Raw genomic sequence first — 13649 nt, forward strand, 5'->3', positions numbered from 1 at the left:
TTCATAATTTTTAGAGTATTTTTCCCATTTCTTGACATTTTTATTGTCTGCTTGAGATTCCATTTTATGTATGCTATAATGGATCATCTTATTGATGTATTGAAGTTAATTCTACTTTTCTTTCTTATGAACAGGATTGCATCTAAGAACCCTAAATGTAAAGCTTTGGAAATATTAGTGATTATTTCCTACAGATGAATTCTTTCAAGTGGATTTGTTGCATCAAGGAGTGTTCAGTTCAGTTCAGTTCAGTCTCTCAGTCGTGTCCAACTCTTTGCGACCCCATGAATCGCAGCACACCAGGCCTCCCTGTCCATCACCAACTCCCGGAGTTCACTCAGACTCACGGCCATCGAGTCCGTGATGCCATCCAGCCATCTCATCCTCTGTCGTCCTCTTCTCCTCCTGCCCCCAATCCCTCTCAGCATCAGAGTCTTTTCCAATGAGTCAACTCTTCGCATGAGGTGGCCAAAGTACTGGAGTTTCAGCTTTAGCATCATTCCTTCCAAAGAAATCCTAGGGCTGATCTCCTTCAGAATGGACTGGTTGGATCTCCTTACAGTCTAAGGGACTCTCAGGAGTCTTCTCCAATACCACAGTTCAAAAGCATCAGTTCTTCAGTGCTCAGCCTTCTTCACAGTCCAACTGTCACATCCATACACGACCACTGGAAAAACCATAGCCTTGACTAGATGGACCTTAGTTGGCAAAGTAATGTCTCTGCTTTTGAATATGCTGTCTAGGTTGGTCATAACTTTTCTTCCAAGGAGTAAGCGTCTTTTAATTTCATGGCTGCAGTCACCATCTGCATATGTATTTAAAGGTCTAGATTGTTGTTGTTTTTCAGGCACTAAATTGTGATGACTCTTTGTGACCCTTTGGGTTGTAGCATGCCATTCTCCTCTGTCCTCCACCATCTCCCAGAGTTTGTTCAAATGCATGTCAGTGATGTTATCTACCATCTCATCCTCTGCCACCTGCTTCTCCTGTTGCCTTCAATCTTTCCCAGCGTCAGGGACTTTTCCAACGAGTCAGCTCTATGCATCAGGTGGCCAAAGGGCTGGAGCATCACCTTCAGCATCTGTCCTTCCAGTGAATATTCAGGGTTGACTTCCTTTAGGATTGACTGGTTTGATCCCCTTGCAGTCCAAGGGACTCTCAAGAATCACCTCCAGCACCACAATTCAAAACCATCAGTTCTTCGGCGCTCAGCCTTCTTTATAGTCTGACTCATATCCATACATGTCTGCTGGTAAAACAATAATTTGATTATATGGACCTTTGTCAGCAAAGTGATATCTGCTTTTTAATACTCTGTCCAGGTTTGTGATAGCTTTCCTTCCAAGGAACAAGCAAGCATCTTTTAATTTCATGGCTACAGTCACCGTCTACAGTGATTTTGGAGCTCAAGAAAATAAAATCTGTCGCTGTTTCCACTTTTTCCCCATCTATTTGCCATGAAGTGATGGGACTGGATGCCATGATCTTACTTTTTTGAATGCTGAGTTTTAAGCCAGCTGTATTCCCCACTTCTTTCCCCCTCATCAAGAGGCTCTTTAGTTCCTTTACTTTCTGCCATTAGAATGGTATCACCTGCATATCTGAGGTTGTTGATATGGCTCTTGGAAATCTTGATTCCAGTTTGTGATTCATCCAGCCTGGCATTTTGTGTGATGTACTCTGCATAGAAATTAAGCAGGGTAATAATATATAGCCTTGCATACTCCTTTCCCAATTTTGAACTAGTCCATTATTCCATGTCTGGTTCTAACTGCTGTGTCTTTACCTGCATACACGTTTCTCAGAAGACAAGTAATGTGGTCTGGTATTCCCATCTCTTTAAACATTTTCCACAGTTTGTTGTAATCCACACAGTCAAAGGCTTTACTGTAGTCAATGAAGTGGAAGTAGACATTTTTCTGGAATTCCTTTGCTTTCTCTATGATCCAGTGAATGTTGGCAATTTGTATCTCTGGTTCTTCTCTTCTAAACTGTACATCTAGAAGTTCTCGGTTAACGTACTGTTGAAGCCTAGCTTGAAGGATTTTGAGCATAGTATGAGCAAGTGAAATGAGTGCAATTGTCCAGTAGTTTCAGCATTCTTTAGCATTACCCTTCTTTGCGATTGGAATGAAAACTGACCTTTTCCAGTCCTTTGGCCACTGCTGAGTTTTCCAAATTTCCTGACATACTGAGTACAGGACTTTAACAGCATCATATTTTAGGATTTGAAATAGCTCAGCTGGAATTCCATCACCCCCACTAGCTTTGTTCATATTATTAGTAATGCTTCCTAAGACTCACTTGACTTCACACTCCAGGATGTCTGGCTCTAGGTGAGTGATCACACTATCGTGGTTATCTAGGTCAGTAAGACTTACTTTGTATTGTCCTTCTGTGTATTCTTGCCACCTTTTCTTAATCTCTTCTGCTTCTGTTAGGTCCCTACCATTTCTGTCCTTTATTGTCCCCATCCTTGCATGAAATATTCCCTTGGTATCTCTAATTTTCTTGAAGAGATCTCTAGTCTTTCCCATTCTATTTCTTTGCGTTGTTCACTTTATAATACTTTCTTGTCTCTCCTTGCTATTTTCTGAAACTCTGCATTCAGATGGATATATCTTCTTCCCCTTTCTCCCTTCCCTTTTGCTTCTCTTCTTTCCTCAGCTATTTGTAAAGCCTCCTCGGACAACCACTTTGCCTTCTTTCATTTCTTATTCTTAGGGATGGTTTTGGTCACCACATCCTTCTTCAGGCACTCTGTCTACCAAATCTAATCCCCTGAATCCATTCATTATCTCCACTGTATAATCATACGGGATTTGATTTAGGTCATACCTGAGTGGCCAAGTGGTTTTCCCTGCTTTCTTCAAATTAAGCTTGAATTTTGCAATAAGGTGCACATGATCTGAGACACAGTCAGCTCCAGATCTTGTTTTTACTGTATATATAGAGCTTCTCCATCTTTGGCTGCAAAGAACATAGTCAATCAGATTTTAGTACTAAAGTGACCATCTGGTGATGTCCATGTGTAGAGTCATCTCTTGCGTTGTTGGAAAAGGTTGTTTGCTATGACCAGCATGTTCTCTTGACAAAACTCTGTTAGCCTTTGCCCTGCTTCATTCTGTAGTCCAAGGGCAAACTTGCCTGTTCCTCTGGGTATCTCTTGACTTCCTACTTTTGCATTCCAGTCCCCTATGATGAAAAGGACATCTTTTTTGGGTGTTAATTCTAGAAGGTGTGTAGGTCTTTATAGAACCAGTCAACCTCAGCTTCTTCGGCATCAGTGGTGGGAGCATAGACTTGGATTACTGTGTTGTTGAATGGTTTGCCTTGGAAAGGAGATCATTCTGTCATTTTTGAGATTGCACCCAAGTACTGCATTTCAGACTCTTTTGTTGGCTATGGTGGCTACTCCATTTCCTCTAAGGAATTCTTGCCCGCAGTAGTAGATATAATGGTCATCTGAATTAAATTCACCCGTTTCAGTAGTAGGTATAATGGTCCTCTGAATTAAATTCACGCATTCCAATTGATTTGAGTTTACCAAGTCCTTAAGATATCAATGTTCAACCTTGCCATGTCCTGCTTCAGTTCAGTTCAGTCTCTCAGCCGTGTACGACTCTGCAACCCCATGAATCGCAGGATGCCTGCGATAAATTGCACAAGTCCTGCTTGACCATGTGCAATTTACTAACATTCCAGGTTCCTATGCAATATTGTTTTTCACAGCTTCAGACTTGACTTTCATCACCAACCACATCCACAGCTGAGCATCATGTCCACTTTGGCCCAGGCACTTCATTCTCTCTGGAGCTATTAGTAGTAGCCCTCTGCTCTTCCCCAGTAGCATACTGGACACCTTCTGACATGGGGAGCTCATCTTCCAGTGTCATGTCTTTTTGCCATTTTGTGCTCTTCATGGAGTTCTCATGACAAAAAGTCTAGAGTGGTTTGCCATTTCCTCCTCCAGTGGACCACAGTTTGTCAGAACTCTTCACCATGACCCATCTAGCACGGGTGCCCCTGCGTGACTTGGCTCATAGCTTCCTTGAGCTACACAAGTCCCTTTGCCACACCAGGCTGTGACCCATGAAGGGGATGGAAATGGCCCTAAACCCCAAAACAGCTGGTATTTTTAAAAAATACAAATGAGACTTCTGTTAAGACCAGAAGAAAGGAGCAAGTGAGAAAAGGCAGATTGATTTCTTTTTAAAAAGAAAGGTTCCAGAGCTAAGTATCTGGGAAATTTTAGCTCACTCTTGTGGGTTTATACAGTTATAACTTTGTGTGCCTACAGCCCTTCCCTGTTAAATGTTCAGTGTGGCTGGTCCTTAGTCAAACCTATTCAGACTCCGTCATTGTTAATCCACATTTAAAATTAATTCTTGCTACACTGGTTTGTCCTGTGGAGCACTGAACTACACAGTGGGGTAGCCAGGCACAGTGTTCCTCCAATGTGAGGGCTGACGCCCTGTGAAATGTCAGATTGGCACCAAAGAAAGATTGCAAGTTTACTTGAATATGCAACACTTTGACCAAGAACATGTCGCACTCTGGCCAAGAATATGCCAGATTTGTTTAACTGCTTCCTGAAATAATTTTTTTCCAGGCTGAGGCAAGGAAAAAATGAATAACATTTTCAGAGTTATGCAAGGCTATACAAGTATGATATATTTGAGGCATGGCTTCTCACTTTCTGGTTATACATCATTTTAAATGTGATTATTAAAATCAGTTTCTTTGATAGGCAGTATAAAAATCAATTATATATTTGAGTGTACATAATATATGCATATATATTGCCTCTCAAAGAAGGAAACTGATTTTTATGTGCCTGTACATATATGTGTATACAAAGTATATATTTAAAACTCAAATGTATATGTCGCTGGTCAGAGGAGAGACTGAGATACAATAGAAAAATCATCTAAAAGTGGGTAGGACAGGCACTGGCTCCCTAATCCTGAGCCCTTTTGTCCTTGGTCGGATAATTTTGGCTGTTTCAGGTATGCAGTACCTGCTTCTGCCACCTGCCACCATGTGGCAAAATTATGTGTTACAGAAGTATCTAATTCACAATTCAAAACTGCCAGGAATGATCACCTGTTTCAAATAACCTGCTAATCTAAGCCTGGTTCAAACATTTGGCCCTTTTTTAATCTCCTTTCTGTGTCTTGTGATTGAATTTGAACAAGCCTTATATACACTTTGTGTGATTTTGTTACCTTTTGACCACGAACACTATTGTGCTTAGTCATCATGCATTGGAGAAGGAAATGGCAACCCACTCCAGTGATCTTGCCTGGAGAATCCCAGGGACGGGGGAGCCTGGTGGGCTGCTGTCTATGGGGTCGCACAGAGTCAGACACGACTGAAGAGATTTAGCAGCAGCAGCAACATGTTCAGTGGTGCCTGACTCTTTGTGACGCCATGGACCGTAGCCTGCCGAGCTCCTCTGTCCATGGGATTCTCCAGGCAAGAATTCTGGAGTGGTTTGCCATGCCCTCCTCCAGGGGATCTTCCCAACCCAGGAACTGACCCAGGTCTCCCACTTTGTAGGCAGATTCTTTATTGTCTGAGCCACCAGGGAAACCAAAGAATACTATTAAACTGAATTTATTATTGAATTCTATTATATTGCATGTTGTCCATTTTTTAAATGAATGTGTAACTGCAAATAAGATATTTCATTATATCTCCAATGATAAAGCAGAGTTTCAGGATCTGGAAACATAACTTCCCAGCAGTTTCTAGACTTGTTAATACTGGTAATAGAAGATAGATTTAAGTAATGATATTCATCCAACTAATGGGTGAATCTGAAGCATCTTATTTTGTTGTGTAATTGAGGCTACTTCTACGTAATCCTACAGCAGATGGTGGATAAGGGCCTCTCAGTCAGCTTGTCCATTAGAACGAAACAATATGCAACTTCATTTACAGAATGTTTTATAGCTATATTTTATATAAGTCTAGGTCAGGAAAGTTATGACCAACCTAGATAGCATATTGAAAAGCAGAGACATTACTTTGCCAACAAAGGTCCATCTAGTCAAGGATATGGTTTTTCCAGTGGTCATGTATGGATGTGAGTGTTGGACTGTGAAGAAAGCTGAGCGCCAAAGAATTGATGCTTTTGAACTGTGGTGTTGGAGAAGACTCTTGAGAAGAGTCCCTTGGACTGCAAGGAGATCCAACCAGTCCATTCTGAAGATCAGCCCTGGGATTTCTTTGGAAGGAATGATGCTAAAGCTGAATCTCCAGTACTTTGGCCTCCTCATGCGAAGAGTTGACTCATTGGAAAAGACTCTGATGCTGGGAGGGATTGTGGGCAGGAGGAGAAGGGGACAACAGAGGATGAGATGGCTGGATGGCATCACTGACTTGATGGACCTGAGTCTAAGTGAACTCCGGGAGTTGGTGATGGACAGGGAGGCCTGGCGTGTTGCGATTCATGGTCACAAAGAGTCGGACATGACTGAGCAACTGAACTGAACTGAACTGAGGTCAGAATCAGTCCTCCAGGCTGAGGTCAAGACATTGCCACGGCAAACAGGAAGAATACTGCAGGATTTAAACTCACTTTCCCCAGGAGGGACTCACGGCCTGACCTGTGAATGTCCAGGGGCTGATGGGGCCTCCTTAACAATGATAAAGCTTTGTGAGCTTAAGCACACATGAAAGATGGATACCCAAGAATTTAAGTAGCAGAATTTTTATTTCTCAGTCCTGTTGGTAAACAGATTTACCACAAACTGGTAGACCTGAAAGAATAGAAACTTATTCTCTCACAGTGCTGGAAGCTAGAAGTTTGAAACCAAGGACCTGGCAAGGCCATGCTCCCTCGAGACTTGAAAACACCCTTCCTTTTCTCTTCACGGCGTCTCCTGATTGCTGCAGTCTGCCTCCACCAAAACCTGGCCTTTCTTTATATCTCTGTGTGTCCTGTTCTCTTCTTATAAATATACTTGTCATGGGATTTAGGACCAGCCCTAATCCAGAATGGTCTCATCTCAGTCCTTAACTGATTACATGTGCAAAGACTCTATTAGTTAATAGAATCATAAGTGGACGTTGAATTTTGTGAAAAGTTCTTCTGCATCTATTGAAATGATTATGTTACTTTTATTCTTCATGTTGTTAATGTAATCCATCATGCTGATTTGCAGATATTGAGCCATCTGTGCATCACTGGCATAAATCCCAATGATCATGGTATATGATCTTTTTAATGTATTGTTGAATTTGATTTGCTAATATTTTCTTGAAGATTTTTGTATCTGTGTTCATCAGTGATCCTGGCCTATGATCTCCTTTTTTGTGTGATTCTCTGTCTGGTTTTGGTATCAGGGTGAGGCTGGCCTTGTAGAATGAGTTCAGAAATGTTCTTCCCTCTGAAATTTGTTGGCTAGTTTGAGAAAAATAGGTGTTGACTCTTCTCTAAATGTTTGGTAGAATTCACCCATGAAGCCCTCTGGTCCTAGACTTTAGTTTGTATGGAGTTTCTTTTTATTATTATTGTTACTGATTTCATTGCAAGTAATTGGTTTGTTTACATTTTTTATTTCTTTTGTATTCGGTCTTGAGTTTGCACATTTCTGGAGATTTATTCATTTCTTCTCAGTTCAGTTCAGTTGCTCAGTCGTGTCTGACTCTTTGCGACCCCATGAATCGCAGCACACCAGGCCTCCCTGTCCATCACCAACTCCCGGAGTTCACTCAGACTCACGTCCATCGAGTCTGTGATGCCATCCAGCCATCTCATCCTCTGTCATCCCCTTTTCCTCCTGCCCCCAATCCCTCCCAGCATCAGAGTCTTTTCCAACGAGTCAACTCTTTGCATGAGATGGCCAAAGTACTGGAGTTTCCACTTTAGCATCATTCCTTCCAAAGAACACCCAGGGCTGATCTCCTTCAGAATGGACTGGTTGGATCTCCTTGCAGTCCAAGGGACTCTCAAGAGTCTTCTCCATCACCACAGTTCAAAAGCATCAATTCTTCGGCACTCAGCCTTCTTCACAATCCAACTCTCACCTCCATACATGACTACTGGAAAAACCATAGCTTTGACTAGATGGACCTTAGTCGGCAAAGTAATGTCTCTGCTTTTGAATATGCTATCTATGTTGGTCATAACTTTTCTTCCAAGGAGTAAGCATCTTTTAATTTCATGGCTGCAGTCACCATCTGCAGTGATTTTGGAGCCCCCAAAAATCTAGGTTGTCCATTTTATTGGTGTATAGGTGTCCATAGTAATTTCTTATGATCTTTTGTATTTCTGTGGTGTCAGTTATAACTTCTCTTCTTTCATTTCTGATTTTATTGTTCTTTTTTTTTAATTATCACTCTTTCTTTTCTTGTGAGTCTGGCTAAGGTTTATTTTCTTCATCTTTTCAAAGAACCAACTCTTAGCAGATTATACAGTGTTAACTAAACCATGTAAAATATGTATTCATATGGAAAAATTTCACAAAAAGGAAAGAAGCTTGGTTAGGATGGAAGAATTATGGATCATTTCATTCTTTAATAATTTGTTTTATTAGTTTTGTATGTAGCTCTAAGTGATTAAAGAATTATTTGTTATTAGTACTGGAAGGACTATGAGTTGCCGTTCAAAAATGTCATATGCTTTCTTCAATGATATTGATATATTGATTGTATATCATTAACAATAAGCAAGTACTTATATTCTAACAAGCCAGTCCCATGGGTCATCCATTAAAACGTGCTGGTGGGAAGCCAAGGCAAAGTTGATCCAACATGGGAACATATGGGGAGACCACGTCATGTAGATCTTCTCGAAGGAAAGGTGGGCAAGTTCAGGGGGACTATCTGTGCTTTGCTTTGCCCCCTGGGAGTGTGGACGGGTGGAAAGAGGAGGCATCTGTGAGTCAGTCCTCAGTGAGTTTAGCAGCACAACAAGCAACCAGGCTCTCTCTGCCTCCAAACAATCTATCTGAGGCCATAGCACCTCCTGAACCGTCATGAAAAAGTCGAGAAAAGTCATGCCATAGAGCTAAGTGACACCCAAGAAAGTACTGGAACATGGGACATTTTATAGGATACCTGACCTGTCTCCTCCACAAGTCTATGCATTAAGAACAATAAATTGTAGAAGGATCTTTTCTAGGTTAAAAAAAACATTTAAGACACATAGGTATCAGAGACATCGTACAGATTTTGTATCTTGATTGAAACAAACTGATTGTAAATAAGGGGAATTTTTGTTGTTCATTCGCTAAGTCCAACTCTTTGCCACCCCATGGACTGCAGCACACCACCCTCTCAGTGTTCCACTGTCTTCTGGAGTTTGCTCAAATTCATGTCCATTGAGTTGGTGATGCTGTCTAACTATCCCACCCTCTGCCACCCCCTTCTCCTTTTGCATTCTATCTTTCCCAGTACTGGGGTCTTTCCTGTTAGATAGGCCATGTATTATATCATAGGAAGGAATTAGTGCAAATTTTGTTCATACTGGTAAGGTTAGCCCTGAAAAAAATCTCCCTTCTTATTTAGAGATACATAAATACTTAGGAGTCTGGAATTTACCTTAAAATATTTCAGCAGAGAAAAAAGAGAGAAAGGAAAAAAGAGAATGTAGAGAAAGGAAGTAAGGCAAACTGTTCATAGTTGTTGGGACTTCATCATCAATATATGGGGAGTTACTTTATTTGTCTATTTTTGCACATGTTGGAAAATTCCCATGATAAAAGAGTTCCTGTCCTCTGTGTTCAGTCGTGTCTGACTCTTTGCAACCCCTTGGACTGTAGCCTCCCAGTCTCCTCTGTCCTTGGAATTTTCCAGGCAAGAATATTGAATTAGATTGCCATTTCCTTCTTCAGGGTATCTTCCCAACCCAGGGATTGAACCCACGTCTCTAGTGTCTCCTACATTGGCAGGCACATTCTTTACCACTAGTACCACCAACATACATTCCTAGAACATTAACTTCCAAAAACTTCTGTGATTTTTCCTGAATAAGCTTTAAGGGCTAATTTGTTGATATTCCCCATTATAAGTCAAAGATTTCTCAGGGACTATGAGTAATAATTAGAATCAAGCCTTCTTATCCACCCCGGACAGGAGAAAAAAATTCCATGAAGAGCAATTTGGCAAGGACTCCCGAAAGGACAAATACCTTTATGCATCATTCTGACTTCCAGAAACTTATCCTATGAGCATAGGCAAAAATATACTATGACATGTTCACAGACATTCCCTGGAGTACTGTTTATAACGCCAGTGAACTGGAAGTAAGAGAGTGGTCCATCAAGAAGAAGCTAGTTAGGCAAGTTATGGCCAGTCAACATATGGAATATTTAGTTAGCCCTTAAAAATAATGTAGGAGACCTGTACTGATGATATGGAAGTGTTTTTAAGATATGTGAAGTTAAACAAAAAACAGGTATAAAAAACTGAACCCGTAAAGCAATTACCCTTCAATTAAAAATAAATAAAAATTTTCAAAGAGTAAAAACTTCTTTAGAGAAAAATGAAGAAAAATAAGGATAACGTGAAGTTTCAAGTTTGATGCGGCACATACTTTTACACCTTGGTCATCACAGAGAAAATGAGGGCCGAGCAGCTGAAGCAGCCCCTGCCCCCACCTCAGGCAGTGAAGGAGCTGAAATGGAGCAGAAATGTTGATGTGAACCGCATTAACACTTTAAAATGTTAAAAATAGCATTTCTAGGAAAAAGAAAAAACTACTATGAACCCATTTGAGGCCTTTTAAAAGACAGAAAGATATAAGAGATGGATAGCAGTAGTTACCTGCTGGATGTGGAATGGGTGGGAGAAAAGGTGTTTACTTTTTGTTTTATACATTTGAATGTTTAACCTGTGTGTGTACTGTTTTCCATTTTAAAAGAGAAAAAAATGTAAGAAAAAATTTTTTAAATCATATGAATGTAATTAGGAAGGTGATTCTGCTAGGGGGAAATTTTTTAATGTACAACTTTTAAAAGTTGTAGGTGTTGTACTGTTTTAACGTTATAAAAATAATGATTCCTTCTATAGTACTGACAAATTATGCAAAATTATATGAGAGTCTGTTTGAAAATCCTTGGAGCTCTTCTAATGAAGTTATATAAAAGATGAAACTTTGAGTGCAAGTTATAGCAGAGAAAACACTGAAGAAATATTTTTTATCTACATGGAATTAAAATGGGCTTTAAAGATGCATTAGCTTCTATATCTTACAAGATTCTGCTGGTGGCATCTACTGTGCTCCAGGTACTTATTCCCTGAATATTCATAGTGCCACTCCTGCACTATGAACAGGGTGAGTGCTCTCAGTCCTAATTTTCATACAAAGAAACTGAGTCTGGAAGCATCAGTCACCTTATTCAAAGTCCACAAGTTCAGCATCAGACCCAAAGCCATTCACTTAGCTTTCCCTGTCTCCCTGACTTCTTTATTTGGGAGAAAATTAAAGGGAAATAAAGAAACTCATCTGGCCTTTTATTCTTGCCCTTCCTTATTTTATTTTTGCTTTCAGAAACCGACTGTGTTTTTCTAGCCTTGTTTCACGTCCTAGGAAGAGGTACATAACGGAAGGCATTTGGGGAGTTGGAGGTGATGAGTGGTTTATTAGCTGAATTGTCTTAGGTGTTTCAGTAAAACAGAGAATTCACAGCTCGGTGACTCTTTTCCCTGCAGATATTGTGGATGCTTTATCAGATCCAAAGAAATTTCTTTCCATTACGGAAAAGAGAGCGGATCAAATGAGAGCTATGGGCATTGAAACTGTAAGTAGCAACAGTCAGTTAAGACAGGTAGCAGTGGCCAAGGAAAGACAGCTGAGTGGGGGGAAGTTGTCTGACTGATTACAAGAGTATACCAAATCACAAATTAATAGAACAAGTTCAAAGGTGGTTTTTGAAACTGAACTTTCATGTCAATAAAACCATTTCAAAAGGTTATGAGGATGTAGCATCTTTAATAAAATGTGACCCACTTCATTACTATGGCTTCACTCACATCTGAAATGAAATGGATACACCCGTAATGCTTTTAGGAACATTTAAATATAGGATGCTTTTGTGAGACACTGAAATACCAGTTCACCTAAATCAGTGAATAAATAAAATCGGCATTTACTATTGTTTACTTTTTACTGGTCTTATATCCAGCCTTCAATGCCAGTGTACCGTTGTGGTGTTTCACTCCTTGTTTTTAAAGTTCCCCTTACTCCTCAGTTTAGAATGGAAACAGAAATCTCTCCAGTAGCTTGGAAAAAGAGAAGGTATAGTCTGCTTATTACAAAGGAGCTGCATCTGCTTTCCTTGGCTTCCTCTTTTGGGTCAGATCTGAGGAACCCATATGTTTACTCCCGAAGCAAAGACCTATTTAGGGAGTAAAGGCTAGCATACAGAGGAGCAGTGGATGGCACAGACTGGGTTCAGCAGAAGGGAGAATGTGCAAGACATCTGACGTCTAGGTGGCATTCATTTGGGTCAATATAAGCATTTCTGTTCCAGAGTGACATCGCCGATGTGCCCAGTGACACTTCAAAGAACGACAAGAAAGGGAAAGCCAACACAGCCAAAGCGAATGTGACCCCTCAGAGCAGCTCGGAGCTCAGGCCAACCACCACAGCTGCCCTGGGGGCTGGCCTGGAGGCCAAGAAAGGTGAGAGAGAGTTCTCTGGGCTCCTTATCTGTTCCAGCCGTTTTCGAAACTTTGATGCAGATATTTAGAACTGTTAATTTTGCCAGTTTTCATGGCTCCATAAAACTCAAGAGCAGCAGGTTTTCTGTGGGTTGAACAAATTTCTCAATTTCTCTGAGTGGTTAACAGAAAAGCAGTGTTTCATCTGCTAGATCCCCTTCACCATAGTGAATACCTCATACAATATCAGTAGACCTAGAAATGCTGAAATTTGGTACTCTTTTTGTGAGAAAAAAAAGGCGTTTACAGAGTGAGCTTAGCAAAGTCATCCCCTCTCTCCTGCAGGTACCACCATAAGCGTGGGCAGTAAGTTCATGAACCAGCAGAATAACGATTGTTCCTGACATTCCTAGATCCCCTTTTCGCTAATTCTGCCCCATGGGTAGATATTCAGCATCCATGATTATTTATTTGTAAAATTATCAAATGGGCATCTGAAGGCCAGTTCTCTGTGGTTCCCTGTAGATGTAATGGAAGCGCATAAGAGGTGGCGTTACAAAGAATCACGTGTGCCATGTGCTAATATGGAACTGTATGTACTGTAGGGGAATAACTGTATTCATTATTTAAAGTTGATTTCCATTCTTATTGTTCAGGCATCCATTCTGATTGGATGGACCCCATTCCATATGATAATTAAATATTTTAAATATCCTCCTTGACCATGAATCATCTACTAAACTCAGTTTTGTTACTGTAAGAATTTCTCGTCTTCCTAATGGTTTTCTACTCAATATAAATATCTCCCATTTATATGTGAATTCAGCATCTTTGGTGTAAGAAAGTCAAGTTGTCTGTGTACTTAAGTACACACAGTGCTGCAGTCTAAGATAAAAAATGACGGTCTTTCCTTAACCGAAGCAGCATGGTAATTTAGCAGGAAACTCAATGTGCATAGAGCTTTGTGAAACAAATTCGGAAATGAGATGGCACAAAAGCAGCTCAAATTGTGCTCTGCACCTGTATGTCTGTTC

The 13649-nt window shown here is 40.5% G+C and overlaps 1 protein-coding gene across 8 annotated transcripts in view; it reads left to right on the forward strand.

Annotated features, from left to right (window-relative positions):
- PLCB4 (phospholipase C beta 4) overlaps positions 1–13649 on the forward strand; it is a 471668-nt gene that overhangs the window by 412364 nt on the left and 45655 nt on the right. For all 8 annotated transcript variants that reach the window (XM_018056911.1, XM_018056915.1, XM_013968409.2 and 5 more), the window contains 2 exons: positions 11665–11753; positions 12486–12636. In XM_018056911.1, coding sequence (XP_017912400.1) covers positions 11665–11753; positions 12486–12636 — 240 coding nt within the window. The remainder of the gene's footprint in view (positions 1–11664; positions 11754–12485; positions 12637–13649) is intronic.

The sequence above is a fragment of the Capra hircus genome, chromosome 13 (genome assembly GCF_001704415.2).
Source record: "Capra hircus breed San Clemente chromosome 13, ASM170441v1, whole genome shotgun sequence".
Taxonomy (NCBI): Eukaryota; Metazoa; Chordata; class Mammalia; order Artiodactyla; family Bovidae; genus Capra; species Capra hircus.